Source organism: Sorghum bicolor, chromosome 4 (assembly GCF_000003195.3).
Source record: "Sorghum bicolor cultivar BTx623 chromosome 4, Sorghum_bicolor_NCBIv3, whole genome shotgun sequence".
In the NCBI taxonomy this organism is placed as follows: Eukaryota; Viridiplantae; Streptophyta; class Magnoliopsida; order Poales; family Poaceae; genus Sorghum; species Sorghum bicolor.
This window is the reverse complement of record NC_012873.2, coordinates 49,884,810-49,900,497: the sequence shown is the minus strand read 5'-3', so window position 1 is coordinate 49,900,497 and position 15,688 is coordinate 49,884,810. Positions and strand designations below refer to the sequence as shown.

At 43.4% G+C, this 15,688-nt stretch overlaps 3 protein-coding genes across 3 annotated transcripts; 1 reads left to right on the top strand and 2 right to left on the bottom strand.

Annotated features, from left to right (window-relative positions):
- LOC8056793 (serine/threonine-protein phosphatase 7 long form homolog) lies at positions 161-2,606 on the top strand. The gene is made up of 8 exons (XM_021459535.1): positions 161-417; positions 504-698; positions 791-1,163; positions 1,238-1,366; positions 1,452-1,654; positions 1,718-2,009; positions 2,100-2,192; positions 2,268-2,606. Exons 1-8 carry the CDS (start codon positions 167-169, stop codon positions 2,604-2,606), a joined length of 1,875 nt encoding a protein of 624 aa, XP_021315210.1. The 5' UTR covers positions 161-166.
- Positions 3,598-4,770, bottom strand: LOC110434807. The gene is made up of 3 exons (XM_021459534.1): positions 4,650-4,770; positions 4,224-4,560; positions 3,598-4,139 (listed from the first exon to the last, which is right to left on the bottom strand). Exons 1-3 carry the CDS (start codon positions 4,740-4,742, stop codon positions 3,598-3,600), a joined length of 972 nt encoding a protein of 323 aa, XP_021315209.1. The 5' UTR covers positions 4,743-4,770.
- Positions 9,352-13,527, bottom strand: LOC8059588 (glycerophosphodiester phosphodiesterase GDPD1, chloroplastic). Its single transcript, XM_002452118.2, has 7 exons — positions 13,108-13,527; positions 10,761-10,820; positions 10,570-10,650; positions 10,273-10,473; positions 10,100-10,195; positions 9,800-9,996; positions 9,352-9,692 (listed from the first exon to the last, which is right to left on the bottom strand). Exons 1-7 carry the CDS (start codon positions 13,390-13,392, stop codon positions 9,464-9,466), a joined length of 1,149 nt encoding a protein of 382 aa, XP_002452163.1. The 5' UTR covers positions 13,393-13,527; the 3' UTR covers positions 9,352-9,463.

Sequence of the window (15,688 nt, the reverse complement as noted above, 5' to 3'; positions counted from 1 at the left end):
TAGGAGGGGTAGACAAGAGGTTGTTTATTAATCTTTGTGCTTATCAAAATTCTTAGTAATCATGCATTTATGTTATTTGTCTTCAAATTTACTTGCTTTGTCTTATTACTAATGTTAATAATTGTACTAATGTTGTTTATTTCATTTTTGAAACAGGCGGGCTACGATGGCGGCGCGGGCACCTCATCCCCGCTTTAGCCTCATTGAGGCGGACTACGACAAGGACCACCGGGCCAAGGCCTTGTCGGAGCAGCAGAGGCCGTTGTGTGTGCTTCGTGGTCGCACGCACCACGTACACAGCTGGAACGAGCGATACGCGCCGTACATTCGTCGTGCAGGCTTTCTTGAGATCGTCCGGGTCTACAACAGTGGACTTCCCACTCTAGACCCTGCAGTTCTTACTGCTTTTGTTGACAGGTAACATAGCATTTTACATTACTTTAATTTGTTTGTTAAATATGTGCCCTCAAATAATTGATATACACAACATTATAACGATGCAGGTGGAGACCAGAGACGCACACCTTCCACACACCTTGTGGAGAAATGACTATCACATTGCAGGATGTGAAGATGATATTGTGTTTGAGTTTGTCTGGTCATCCGGTGACTGGGGTCGTCGATGAGTCTACTTGGCTAGACTTGGTACAGGAGTTTTGTGGCAGGCGGCCATCAGATGCTGAAGTTAAAGGCACCAAGTAAGTTCATATTTGAGTCCCATTGAAATTACTAATACAACCATTTTAGATACATCTATATTTATACAATATTGGTTTACTGGTAATTGCAGGAAGACCTCAGGAGTCTCGACGTCTTGGATTACGCAGAACTTTGGTGCAGGACCACCACCTGATGCTCCAGATCATGAGGTGGAGATGTATGCAAAGGTGTGGTTGTGGCACTTCTTGGGGGGTTTCTTGTTCCCTGATTCCTCAGGAGACAGCATCAGCTGGATTTTCCTGAGGATCCTTATGCAGCCACTGGACAACATTGCCGGCTACAGTTGGGGTACCGCGGTGCTTGCATGGACATACCGTCAGCTTTGCCAGGCCTGTCGTCGCCAGTCTTCGAATGGAAACCTAGGTGGCTGCTCATATCTACTTCAGGTTTGGATTTGGGAGCGTTTTCCAGTTGGAAGGCCCACTAAACCTCCGGGTTTGCCTGTAAGTGCATTTGCTATTTCGATTTGTTCATAACACTTAAGGCATTTGTGACATTATGTTTGTGTTAATTGCAGGTATGGGTGCATGAAGATGTTGGACCCACCGCCCTTTTCCTCTGGACAGATGCTAAGGTAGTCAGGGGCGAAGCAGACAGGAGGTACAGGCAGTACACTGACGAGCTAGACATGTTGACACACAACTACGTAAGTTCAATTCACTTTTAGTACTAAATGCACTATTAATGCGTTTTATTTTGAAATACTAAAAATAAGTTTACAAATTTTGCAGGTCACATGGTCACCGTGGTCTCGGTGGGAGCTAGAGGGGTACCTTAGTCCATGCTGCGAGGAGGAGGATAGCGATTGGCTTTACGATGGCCCACTCATCTTCTTCCACGTGGTCGAGATGCACTACCCTTGCAGGGTTTACAGACAGTTCGGGAGGCTGCAGGGGATTCCACCGCTGTATTCCACAAACGCTGAGCTGCATAGGTATGATGGCACTTTGTTTGTTTCCATAAACTGGCTCGTTGCTAATGCAATATATTTTTGCAGGATTGATCGTAGGTTCCGGTCCACGCAAAAGGATTGGGCGGTCAGGCACGATGCACATTTGCAGACTTGGTATCACAGGCAGGTTCCCCTCGTCAACTCACTACCACCGCACGACCCGGCCAGATGGATGGAGTACCTACAGTGGCTGCACCGGAGTACGAGGACTCATATCATGGTCCCGTACACCAACACCCCTGCAGATGAGGGTGGTGAGGATGACATCACCGATGCGTTCGACGAGGCGCAAAGGGTTGACAAACAGGTTCTTAGGGCCCCCTTAAATAGATATGTGGTAAGTACCTTGGACTTTCATGTATTATTTGATGTTTATGGCACAACAGTTGTCCAAATGATCGAGTTAATGTTGTGTGTGATGTTGTAGTCACAACAGTTGTCTAACTACTCCGAGGAAGCTAGTAGGCAACTGTTCCGGAGTAGAGACGACAAGAGCAACCCTCTTCGCAGCTTTGTGAAGGTACTTTCGATAAAAAAATTCATTATTACAAAGCAATTACAACTGAATAATGCATGTTGTCATTTTAACCTGCAGAAAATCAAAAAGGGCTGCAAGAAGTTAGCGGCTAAGCTGAGCTGTGCAGACACGACATATGCGCCTCCGTTGCACCCCATGTTGTCTAGGAGCCAGACGGCCTCGATGTCCACCAGAGCTACTTCGGCTAGGGCCGCTTCCTCCTCTGTACGTACTCCGCAGTACACAGGGAAGGGTCCAGCGGACGTGGACGATGACGACGAGGCCCTTCAGTACTCCACGACTAGTGGCGACGACGACGACGACGAGTTACAGTGGGAGTTCACCGGTCACGAGGAGATGGGTACCTCACAGCTAGGCGGTGCTCCTATTGGTACACAGGGGGTGGAGTACACATAGGAGGAGTACACACAGGGGGTGGAGTACACACAGGGGGTGGAGTACACACAGGGGGTGGAGTACACACAGGAGGAGTACACACACGTCGAGCACCAGGTGCCTATGCTGTGCTTTTACTTTTCTATATTTGCATGATTCAAAAATTAAAATTGCTCATTAGGGTGCTTGTTTGCAGGGTACTTCGTCCACACAGGAGATGGAGCGTGTCCATAGGCGGCAGCGCGAGAGGCAGCGGCGAGACCGCACGGACGTGGGGTGGACAAGCAACGTGGTGCCTACCAATCCTAGGAGGCGACGGAAGCCGCGAAACCGCTACATCCCTGGCGATGATTAGATTATACATGTTTAGCAGTTGGGACTTGTCATGTAGTACCTGTGACATATTGTTATTTCCAGCACGTTGGTAACTGACATATTTCTAGATATTTGATGTACCTTTTTTAAGCATTAGTGAGAATTATTTAAGTTGTTCGTTCTAAAGTATCTTTGGTATTTACGTAAAAATCTCAGTCTTGCCAAACCAGCTGCGAACCAGGACAATCGGTTAACAAAAACCGAACAAAGACACTGCAGCAAAGGTTCTGGCCAATTTCTGGCTACCCCGCCATGGCTGGGGGCGGGTTAGGGGTACCCCGCCATGGGGCATGGCGGGGTACCCCTAACCCGCCCCCAGCCATGGCAGGGTAGCCAGAAATTGGCCAGAACCCCATGTACCTTTCATGGCACTAATCAAAGTGACTTCCTCTATTGCTTTTTAAATATTACACAAAAAAATAGCACCTAAACACGCAAGAAACAAAACTTTTAATTGTTATATTAGTTAAACATATTAGAAAATCTTTTTAAATTGTTATGTTAGTTAAAACATTCTGACAGCTGTGGACTTTGGCGAGGAGCGATCAAATTGAAATACGTCGGAGTACAAATTATTACATGACAAGTTTCATAGTACAAAAGTCTCATCCCTAAGCCACTCACATACATTACCACATCAATCAAACTGCGTGCACCACTGCGTAAGCAACTCGTCCTCGGACTCCCAATCGTCCACTACAGCCTCCTTACCCATGCTCGCCTCCGCTGCCTTGGCCTCACTAGCCTGTCTCTCGTAGTAAGCTGCCTCCGCCTCTTCTGCCGCCTGAGAGTATAACTGTCCCTCTTCCTCGGTCATGTCTGTTGGCCACCATGAGTCGTAGACCGATGTCTTCTGGTTGTGGTATGCAGCCTCACCCTCCTCTGAGGCACCGACAGGCATCGGCCCTGACGCCTCACCCTCCTCTGAAAGACGAAGTAGGTCGCCTATCCTTCCCATTTCATAGTCATGCTCCTCCTGAGGGTACCCCAATTCCTCGGCAAGACGAATGAGGTCGCCTATCCTTCCGGTGTCGTCGTCTTCCTCCGCCTCGGCCTCCTCTTTGACCACAATCGGACGGCTAGCAGTGCCACCAACTGCACCGTCCCGCCCTAATATCATATTCTCCGCGTACTTAGCACGGCCCACATCTGCTTGCCAGTTTCCGGTGCATCCAATCTCTGTAAGTACAAAATTTAAAGAATTAATAACATATTCATTTCAGAGAAACAAACAGTTTCACTTTCAAAAATTAAATGACTCACTAGCACATAATGAGGCAATAGTATCGTTCAAGCATTGCATCTCAACTCGCTCAGCCTCCTCCGCAGCCTTCCTTGCATGCTCTTCAGCCTTGCTTGCACGGTACTCCTCTATCTCCTTTTCCCTCTCCTCGGACCACTTCTTCCATGCAATACTCGCAGGGTTACGAACACGCAACTCCTGGGCGAATGCAAGCATTTTCTTCTTATGGTCCTTCACAAAATCAGTGACGTAGTTTGCAGGATAACCTCTCGTCTTGCGAACTGCTACTCTTGCCTTATATTCATCTTTGAACTTAAACACATCATCAGATGATTCCCATTTGCATTTCTGAGTGCTCTGTTACGGGAAATATATGAATACAAAGTTAGCGTACAAAAACAAATATATGAGTATAGTAGTACTAAATGTGCACAGTCCTAGCAAACCTCATCATAGTCGATCATGTGGCCACAGAAGTGGCCAATCCCAAGACCTGAAGGAACTAGGCCGTAGCTAGCTTCAACACCACATTTGCACATCACGGGAGGCGCAATAGACCTCCGCTTCTTCTTCCACTGTAGAACCTCCTCCTGCTTCTCAGGCTCTGGCCAATGGCTCTTTGGACCATAGATCCACTCCTTGAAACGGCACTTTCGAAAACCACGATCCTACAAAAAGAACACATTAGAACACACATATACCAACTGAAATTTTAAGATTGAATCAAAACTTACTTCACGCCGCAGAGGACAAACAAACTCTAGTTCATTCCGTGGATTTATCACGGCTTGTTCTCCGCAATGACACTTCGGAGGATCCTCGAGCCGCCGTGCAGAGGCGACGGCCTTCTCTTCCTCCGTCATAGGAGGAGGGTTAGGGGGGGCGGAACCCAGCGAGTAAACAACTCACGTTTGCAATGATCAAACTTGTCCGGCCCGTCGATCCATTGGAAGAAAAAGCACCGGAAGTAGGGCTACAAAAGAGTTTCAATTGTCTCATTGGGAATAAAAACATAAAAAACCAATAAGAAAAATAAAGGGCACAGTGACTTACGCTATAACTATAACAAGTATAGAAGCAACGTGCCGCAGTATCCGGATGTCTCGACTGGCTCACGTGTGCCGGATGTCTACAATCACAGTTAGGAATAGGTTCCTCGGGAGGCACGGGGGCATCCTTGCAAGACACATCGGGGTACAACTCTCTAGGACGACCATTTTTTCGCCAAATCGACTCACGATACGAGTCCTCCATCTAAATACGCGAAAATAATTCAACACAAATCACATAACTAAACAAAGTAACGTAACAAGAGACTTACTAAACATATTAAAATAAACAATTGAAGTTATTTAAACTATGAAAACGTAAAGGTTGTAAGAAATTTACCTTCTCCAAACGAGGGGTGGCCGGAAAAACAACCGTGGAGAACGACGAGGTGGGGAATACGCAGCGGAGAGGGACGCCGAGGCGGGGCAATGGGGGTGAAGGACGACGCGGAGGGGCACCGGAGAAGAGCGGAGCTTGGGTGTGAGAGAGGGAGAGAAAGAGAGACCCTCGGGCTGAGTGAGGGAGAGAAATGAGAGAAAGATGGCCGTTCGGCCGGCTAAGTAGGGCGCGGGCATACCCCGCCATGATCCACGGCGGGGTACCCCTACCCCGCCATGATCCACGGCGGGGTCCACGTCAGCCCACTTTAGCCACGAGTGCCATGCAAATGCCACGTGGCAGGGTGTACCCCGCCACCATGCATGGCGGGGTCCAGTGATTTTGCCCCGCCATGCATGGTGGCGGGGCCAAACGGCCTAGATTTGAAATTTTTTTCAAAAACGTGTCAAAATTGAAATTTGTTTTAAAAATGGGCTAAAAATAAAAAAAAAATTCTCAAGGAGCACGCACGGGGCACTTGCGATGGGGAGGCCACTTGAACAAGCTCGAGTACAATCGGTGGCATATCAAGTGGATGAGATGGGCACCTCTAATCCACTGTCAAATAAATTAGGAAAGTGAGTTAAGACGGTAACAAAATATGTTGGGTATAAAGTGTGAGCTTCCTGTACACTTTGCAAATTGTGCTCTACTTGCGTGAGATAAAACTTGGTTCATGGCGGTATGTATTTCATGCATTGCGCTAGTGGAGTGCACAAAGTAGGGATTAGCGTGGTGAATTGGCCTTAATCTAGTCAGTCAAGAGAATGACACTTGGTTTAGTTGGATTAACCTGGACAGGTCCTTGCAAAATGATACGTGATGCTACATTGTTTCTGTTTAATTGGCTATTATCCTATTTAAATGCCCATTTTGCCGGTTTAAGTAGTCACTTAAATAACATCTAAATGGCAAAGTGACCCATTGTTTAGCGTTTAGGATAATATCAGGCATATGAGTGGTTGTTGGTTAAAAGTGAACTACACAGCAAATATATACCAACAATAAAAGATGAAAAACTTCACTTTGAAATCCTGAATCTGTACCGTTTTTCATCGCATGCTTCGCAACAAGCACAAGTTTAATCTTGTACCGTTTTTCATCGCATCCTTCTCAATATGCATAAGTTTAATCTGACAATGCCAAGCCATGCACTGGAAAAATTATAGAGTGTAGGAATAAGAATAACTCAATTCTAGATGAGCCTTTAAGGAATAAGGGTTCAAGAAATAAGTCAACTCCTTTGATTCCTCATGTGAAAATGAGGTGATGATGGATCAACTCATTCTAATTCACAAACTAAAAAAAGAGTGAAAAGATGATAGACCAACTCATTTCTCAAACCAAAAAACATCATATTAGAGCATCTCCAAGGGTTCCCACTAAAGCCTCCTAATCTAGGATTTTTTGCAAGAATAGAAAAAACCCCATCTCCAAGAGGTCCCAATACTATCTCCTAATCTTTTGGCACTTGGAAAAAATCACACAATGAGCGCAAAGATGTGTGGTCCTTATCGGTCTCCCAATCTACAGTGGAAGGACAAAAAAATAGTAGCAAAAGGTTCCTGATGCAAATGTCCAAGACAGAAAAATATATAAAAATGGTTGGGATAATTTAGAAATAGTATTATGATTCCCGATGTAAAATTGTCTTCTATATTTTAGGAGTGAGTTATTGGAGAAAAAATATAAAAGTGGCTAGGATAATTTAGAAATAGTATTAGAATTCATGATTTAAAATTGTCTTCTATACCTTAGGAGTGAATTTATTAAAAATGTTAGAGATGGTCATATTTTTTCTCCCAATTTTTTTTGGTGTTGAAAAACACATTTTTAGAATAAATTATTAGGTACTGTTGGAGAAGCTCTTAGAGCATCACCAAGAGTTCCCCATATTTTGTTCCTCAAAATATGATATTTACCAACTCCTAAATTATTATTAGTAGGAAGAAAAAAGAGAGGAAAAAGTCATCTTCAAAAGTTTTCTATTTTTTTATCTTGAAAGCTTTTTTTACACTTTTTTCTACGATTTGGTCTTATATTTTTGCGTCAGGAACCCTGTATTTTTCTCCTTTTATTTTTCCACCTCCTTCTACTTCTTCTGTAGAAAAATGGGAAAGAGATATGAGAGACTCTTAGAGATGATTTTTTCTTTTTCCTGAAAAATATGGATGAGGAAGAAATATAGGGCACTCTTAGAGATGCTCTTACTCCCCACTCTTGGAGATGCTCTTACTGCTCGTACCAATTCCCAACACATTATGGATTATTTTTTTTTTGAAAGCATGTATCTGTATTTCTAGATAAAGAAAACATACAAGTACGGGTACAAATACAGAGACATACTATAAGGATGCATGAGCAACTGTGCTAGCCAAACTACGCAAAGGACCCCGAGAAAAGAAAAAATTACAATCCAGTCCCCAGATCCCTTGCAAACCGACGAAGTCCGGAATCGCCATCGCCGTCGCCGATCACCGCCAACGGAGAAGACGCCCGGAGCCACCATGAGCTGGAGAAGGCCCATCGCCCTCTGGCTTTTAAAGGAGTCGAAGAACACACCCATCTCAGAAGATGGGATGATGCCTACGGCGGTCGCACATCGACCGGGGTCACGCCCCACCCCGTCCAGCTCCTGGGTCTGCCATCGCCGTCTACGAAAAGCTCCGCCAAGGGGAAATCGATGCAGATCCATCCGGCCATCAACCACATCACCCAACAGCCGCACCACATCCTTGAGCAAAAGGACCAGCAACAACATCACCTGAGTAGGAAGATGCGTCGCCGGCCATGGACTCCAGAATAGGGGATGCCTCGCCATTGACGCCAAGAGCAGACACCAAAGGGGCGAGGAAGAGACCAGAGGAATTTATTCCCCTGCGACCCCGTTGCCACCGCCTCGCCGGCGCCACCAGGAAGACGCAGCCGCGAAGAAGAAAACTTCCCCCGACAAACTCTAACTCCACCGTCAACAGTTAACGGCGAGCACAACCTAGACCTAGGGAGACATCTACGAAACCTAACTACACCCGAGCAGCGATTCCCCGACCCTCCTCCATCTCCAGCACCTACGCGGTCGCCGAAGAGGAGAAGGGGCGGTGGAATCGCCACCAGGAAAACGCGTCGCCTCCTTGTCACCTGTAGCAAGGGGAAAGGAGCGAAGAGTCGAGAAGAGTCACGTGGATTCAACACATTATGGATTAACTCAAACAGTTCCTTGCACTCAAGACTCTTTATTGGGTCTTGTCATCAGAATATTTGGGCCAGGCCTCACAACACCCTCCTCCCTCGGGCAATGCAAACTAGTGTAATCATGGAAACCATTTATAAAATTATATTTAGAAGTTTTCAAAATTTAAAACTATGCAGCCAATAGTGCATATTCAAACTCGTTTTATAAAAATTAATATGAAAATAACAAATTTCATTTGCATATGCACTAAAGTCCGTGCATATGCAAATGAAATTTATTACGTGCATATACAAATAAAATTTGTTATTTTCATATAAATTTTTATAGAACGAGTTTGAATCTCAATTTCTGTGGCAATGTACATCTATAAATGCACTATTGGTGTGCATAATTTTAAATCTTTTGAAAACTTTTAAGTATAATTTTAATTGGGTTTTTATGGATTGCACCGAAGATGTGGTTTGCACTGAATATTTTGCCAGCATTATCAAATCCCCATTCCTATCACCAAAAGTAAAACTGGGACCAGGACAAACAAATACCCTGCACAAGGGCTTCTTTTCTTGTATACATGCATATCACTAGATCAGTAATACATTAGATGATTCATCCATGATAGACATCCTGGAAGTCTAGGCATTATTGGACAAGCTCAGGAATTAGCCTCAGCAAGAACGAGATCTCGCGCTGCGAGAAATTCGGTGTTGTGGCTCCTCTAGCTGCCTGGTTGCTCAAGTTGTCCACTTCCAGGTCAGGCTCGGGCAGGGCAATGAGCTCCGAGACTGCGTCGGTGATCTCCGGCACCAGGTCGACGATCACCCCATTCACTCCCATGAGGTGCTGCATGTACACCGCCTCCGGCACATTACTGCGACAAGGATATACAGATGACAACTATGACTATGAGCATCTAAAATTCAGGTAATGCAAACAAGGCAATGCTACAAATTCCATCTATTTTCGTGAACCACTTACTTCAATGTTCCATAGGTTAGCAGGGAGAGGTTAGCCTCTTTGATCTTTGGTACAGCAGCAGGGTGCCTGAATATCCCGCGGGCTTCTGAAACTATTCCTTGCATGCCACTCGCGAGGCAAAGCTTGACGGCCTCCTCCAACGAGTTCCTTCTCACGTCGGTGTATAGCTCTGTCCCTCCGTTTGTCAGGAAGTAGACCTGATACAAGAGCATGAAAGGGAAGTGCTGTTCATAAAACATGAAAAAACAAATGCTATGATGTTTCACGCATGCTTGCACTGTGCATGTTCAGTTTACTTACAGGATATGTGCCTTGCAATTTACGCATGAGCTGTGCAGCATCGGGCTGAAAACTAGAGAAAAGTATAGGCCTATCCTTGGCATGCTCAAAAATCACCTGGAAACTCGAATGTACCACGCAGTTAGATAGGAACCTCTCAATAAACTTTTGAAAGAAGTATGTAGGATTTATACCTTGAGGATGGCCTGGAGGATGCGAGTGAGCTCTTCCTCCTGGTATTCAAGACTGTCATCAAATTTCAGCTCAACGTTGAAGCCCAATCTTGTATTGACCTTCTCGAACGCTTCTTCAAGTGTGCAAAGAGCATCCTCCGATTGCACATTCCAGTTCACCATCCTACCATCCTTCAGCCTGCGAAGCAGGGGCTTCCCAACCTTCATTCAGGAGCAAAGAAAAACAACATCATCAGATGGTACTGGCTAATGATTACTGTCAATCTCATAAGTAAGCAACATGGTGACTCGCCGTACCTTCCCCTGCTCATTCTGGGGCCCATACTGGAGGAAGTCTTCCAGATGAATATCGGTCACACGCTTCTGTGAAATTTTACCCTGAAAAAAAAAGGTCAAAATGAAAAGATTTAGCCTCTGTATCAGTACCGGTATAAACTAAAGTTCCGTGGTTTAACACGTTAATGAAGTAGTAGTACGTATGCACTTACATCTTCTTGGGTGAAGATGAAGTTGTCATGGAAGATGATTGGGCATCCATCTTTAGTGACCTGCAAAATTGGTATTCACGGTTCTCTTCTCAGCATCTTTGCATTGCACACCGAATTATTGAAGAGACGAAGAGTAGGAGTAGGAGGAGGAGAAGCAAAAGTAGACAAATCAGTATGTTTCTTGCAACACATTCAGTATAATCTATGTACTCGTGTTTTGAGCAAACTACCAGAGGGAACATTCATCACTAAGTATTACTGCGACAAGGATATACAGACGGAGTATTAATTAGATTAAAACTCTGAAAACACACTTTTGAACCGACTTGTTTGGAGTGTCTACGACACCAAATCAGACGTGATCTTTGGACACCAAATGAGACGTAGAGCTGTCCGGTGGATGGTCTCTGCTCTCAAGCAATTGGCATCGATTATTAAAGTTATCGTGGAATTGTTTAAAGCAAACGGGACCAATTCATGCGGCACCGGCAAAGGAAGTCACGGTGGAAACCACTAGCGAAGTCGAAGTCGTGTTTTTGCTGCGGTATATAGTAGACGAAGTGGTTTATAATTCTTCTAAACTTTAAGGACAAAAGTTGTGTAAGGCTGTGTGTAGTTACTCGTCCAAAAAATTTTCATCTATCCTATCGAATCTTTGGACACGTGCATGGAACATTAAATGTTGATAAAAAAATAAACTAATTACACAGTTTGGTTGAAAATCGCGAGACGAATTTTTTAAACCTAGTTACTCCATAATTAGCCTTAAGTGCTACAGTAACCCACATGTGCTGATGATAGATTAATTATACTTAATAGATTTGCTATGTAATTTGTTTTTTTATTAGCTTGTAAAAACCCGCCTTAAGCAGGATAATGTCCCGTACGCAGCAGGTATATATATTAGTAATAAAATGACGACTCGCGAAATCCAGTCTCAATGCATAGTTCGTGTCACAGTTACCGGAACTCTAAACTAGGTAACCGAGCCATAAGAGTTTTATGAGGATAAAACTTTCATGGAGATAAAACTTCTCTCTCCTCTGATGAAATTCCTTCATTTAATGATCCTACCAAGTCAGCAATTATATTTATATATGACACCCTATTTAAATGTGTACGAGATAGACTAATACGTCACGACCCGGTCTGGACGTCTGGTGCGGCGGCGCACAACAAACCGGGGCGGGGCTGCGCTGGTCTGGGCACGTTGTTTTGCAAAGTTGACACGACACTGTCCGCAGCCTCCGGCAGCGCTGACGATGGGGTGGCAGCCACTGCCAGATCGGGACGCGACGCGGCACATGGAGCAAGCGAGTGGAGGCGACCACCGCCTGGGGCACGGCACGTGACACCGGCCTGCCCAGTCACGTGACAGATATCGCAACCGCACGCCACCCGTGTCCCCACTTCCGCCGGTGGATCTGCCGTCCCCGTCAAACAAGCTCAGATGCTCGCCTCGGTAACCGCGACCCTAATTAAGGCTTTGTTTAGGCCTTGTTTAGTTCACCCTGAAAACCAAAAAGTTTTCAAGATTTCCCGTCACATCGAATCTTGTGGCACATGCATGAAACATTAAATATAGACAAAAACAAAAACTAATTACACAGTTTAGCTGTAAATTACGAGACAAATCTTTTGATCCTAGTTAGTCTATGATTGGATAATATTTGTCACAAACAAACGAAACTGCTACAGTACCAAAAATTTTTCACTTTTCGGAACTAAACGAGGCCTTAGTTCACCTAAAAACCAAAATCTTTTCAAAAGTCTCCATCGCATCAAATCTTACAGCACATGTATAAAGTATTAAATATAGATAAAAATATAAATTAATTGTATAGTTTACCTGTAAATTACGAGATGAATCTTTTAAGCTTAGTTACTCTATAATTAGATAATATTTGTCAAATAGAAACGAAAGTGCTACGGTTCCAAACTAAACAACAATACCTAAGGCAGTAACGGGAAGAAGGCGATTAAGCGCTTTTCTCTCTCTCTTTTTTCTCCCCGTGTTTTATTCTTCTTCTTCGGCTTTATTTAGATGTGAAAAAATTTTAAATTTCGTTACTGCAGCACTTTCGTTTATTTATGATAAATATTTTTCAATCATAGAAAAAGATTCGTCTCGTGATTTATAGTCAAATTGTATGATTAATTTTTATTTTTATCTATATTTAATGTTTAATGTATGTGCCGCAAAATTCAATACGACGAAAAATCTTAAAAACTTTTTAAATTTCAGAATAAACTAAACAAGGCCCAAGGCCTAGTTGGGAAGGAAAGTACTGCTACTCGACGTTACTGAGGTAGGTTTGGTAGGTTGTGCAATGAATGGAATGAGTACCTGGACGTCGAACTCGACGTAGTCGACGGGGAAGCGCGCGGCGTCGTTGAAGGACCGGACCGTGTTCTCGCGCACCTCCTGCATCCGCGGGTCCGCCGACGCCAGCGCGTTCATCCCCTTGCCGCGGTGCCCGATCACCGAGAACCGCCCGCCGCCGCCGCCGCCGCCGCCGCCGCTCTTCACCATCGTCGCCACCGACGCCGTGCCCGCCTCCACCACCAGGCCTGGGGCCACCACGTCCAGCGTGGGCACGTCGGCGACGCGCGCGGCTTTGAGCAGGGCCATTGTTGTGTTTACTGAGGATGTTTACTTCTACCGATCGGTTGGCGAAGCGAAGATGGGCGAGGCGTTGGATGAACTGGGTGGGTGGAATCGAAATTGAATTGGGTTGGCGAGGCCGCGACGGGGAAGGGAAGCGGAAGGTGGCATTATATAAGGCAAGGCACGCAGCCGAGGCCGATGTCGGGTTGGGTGGAAATCGAAGCGGACGCGGAATGGCGGGAATATTCCGGGGTGCCATCTTCGTCCTTGGGTTTATCCTCCAGGATATTCGGATGGGGTCATCAGGTTCCGTTCCGGACAGGTTTCCGTTTCCCTGTCCTCCCCTCTTTCCCAAACCAGACCCCCTACTCAAGTTTTTTCCTCCTCTTCCGTCCCAGAGGAATTAATACTAAGGCCCTGTTTTACACACCTAAAAACCAAAAAATTTTCAAGATTTCTCGTCGAATCTTGCGGCACATGTATTAAACATTAAATATAAACGAAAACAAAAACTAATTACATAGTTTAGGTGTAAATTACGAGACAAATCTTTTGATCATAGTTAATCCATGATTAGATAATATTTGTCACAAACAAACGAAAGTGCTACAGTAATAAAATCTAAAAAAATTTCACATCTAAACAAGGCCTAACTCTTTTTTTTACGCAAATCTTCCGTATAACGCAAAACTGATACACACGTACGTTAGGTCCGTACGTACACATACATAAATATATAATAACTTATATTTTTTAGGTTGTTTGTAGTTGTTATATAGTAGATCCATAGTCATAGGATGTATTTTTGATCTTTGTAATTGCTTTTAAATCAGTCTTAATGGTATTTCATCATAGTTTTATGGTCATTAAATATGCTAATATGATATTATATTAATGAGCAGAGAGATGATAAGAGTTTTATAGGATAGAGAGAGTTGCATGGGGATAAAACTCTTCTACATTGTTTCCAAAATATGGATATGTTAAAAACTGGGTCATAAAACTCTCACTAAGAATGTCTTTATATCCTGTTTGGAATGGATTCTAAAATCCGAATTTTGAATAAAAAACAATATTTGTTGTTTATTGAATTTTGTTTCTATGCCTTAGGCCTAATTTAGTTTCCCCTAAAAACCATTTTTTTCAAGATTTCCCGTCATATCGAATCTTGCACATATACATGAAGCATTAAATATAGGTAAAAGAATAACCAATTATACAGTTTGCTTGTAATTTGCGAGACGTAATTTTTGAGACTAGTTAGTCTATGATTGGACAATAATTGCCAAATAAAAATGAAAGTGCTACGGTATCTAAAAACTTTTCACCTCCTCAAGTAAACAAGGCCAAGGCCAGTCTCAATGGGGTTCAAATACAGTTTCATGGGCATTAAATATGCTGATGTAGCACCATATTAATGAAGAGAAATATAAGAGTTTCATATGAGTGGAGAGAGTTTCATGAGGATAAAACTCTTCTGTACATTTTTCAAAATATGGATATATTGGAAACTGGATCATAAAATTTTACTGTTTACTTGTCTGAAAAGTCATGGCTGAAAATACTGTTTACTAATTTATTGTGAGGTTAACAGAAAAGTACAACTTTTAAGATAAGCGAACAAAATCTAAAATAATTTTTGTCATCCGTTTCAAGAGAGATCCTTGAAGTTGCCTGCAGTCGAGGCCTTGTTTAGTTTCCAAATTTTTTTAAGATTTCTCATCACATAGAATTTTTGGACACATATATGAAGTATTAAATATAGATAAAAGAAATAACTAGTTGCATAGTTTGGCTGTAATTTACAAGATAAATCTTTTGAGCTTAGTTAGAGCAACTCCAACAGATATGCTATCAATGTTATCTAGGCTATTTTACATTTTTAAAGCAACAATTAAAAGTCCAACATGTTTGGTATCTGGTTTGCTAAAATAGTAAGTTTGCTATCCCTAAACTTTCGTTTGTCATATATAGCATGTCGTCCTTACTAGCTATCCACAATGGTATTGTGGAGCTCTATACTTTGAGTAAGTTTTTATTTTACACAATAGCTAAATCTTACAGTTTAGAATATAATTTTACCTAGTCTTTTGGAGATGCTCTTTGTCCATGTCTGGACAATAATTGTCAAATACAAACAAAAGTGTTACAGTAGACAAAGACAAATTTTTTCTCCAACTAAGTATTTTGGATCTCTGAAGTTGTTTCATGTCTTCTTCAGGTCTAAATGAGCGTTTATCCGACCTTAGGGGCCATATGACAAATAGGACCCACATGTCAGTATTGTTCGGCTGATATTGATTTATTTTGAGAAAAAAAC

Bases quoted from the DNA above. Each gene is read 5' to 3' on its own strand.
- LOC110434807 (XM_021459534.1), bottom strand. From the start codon at position 4,742: ATGTGCAAATGTGGTGTTGAAGCTAGCTACGGCCTAGTTCCTTCAGGT. The intron at 4,561-4,649 runs GTTTGCTAGGAC...TTCCCGTAACAG, and splicing joins ACATGATCGACTATGATGAG to AGCACTCAGAAATGCAAATG. The intron at 4,140-4,223 runs GTGAGTCATTTA...TTGTACTTACAG, and splicing joins TATTGCCTCATTATGTGCTA to AGATTGGATGCACCGGAAAC.
- LOC8059588 (XM_002452118.2), bottom strand. From the start codon at position 13,392: ATGGCCCTGCTCAAAGCCGCGCGCGTCGCCGACGTGCCCACGCTGGAC. The intron at 10,821-13,107 runs GTACTCATTCCA...CCAATTTTGCAG, and splicing joins ACGTCGAGTTCGACGTCCAG to GTCACTAAAGATGGATGCCC. The intron at 9,997-10,099 runs GTAAGTAAACTG...CTCTTGTATCAG, and splicing joins AATTGCAAGGCACATATCCT to GTCTACTTCCTGACAAACGG.
- LOC8056793 (XM_021459535.1), top strand. From the start codon at position 167: ATGGCGGCGCGGGCACCTCATCCCCGCTTTAGCCTCATTGAGGCGGAC. The intron at 418-503 runs GTAACATAGCAT...ATAACGATGCAG, and splicing joins CTTACTGCTTTTGTTGACAG to GTGGAGACCAGAGACGCACA. The intron at 2,010-2,099 runs GTAAGTACCTTG...GTGATGTTGTAG, and splicing joins CCCCCTTAAATAGATATGTG to TCACAACAGTTGTCTAACTA.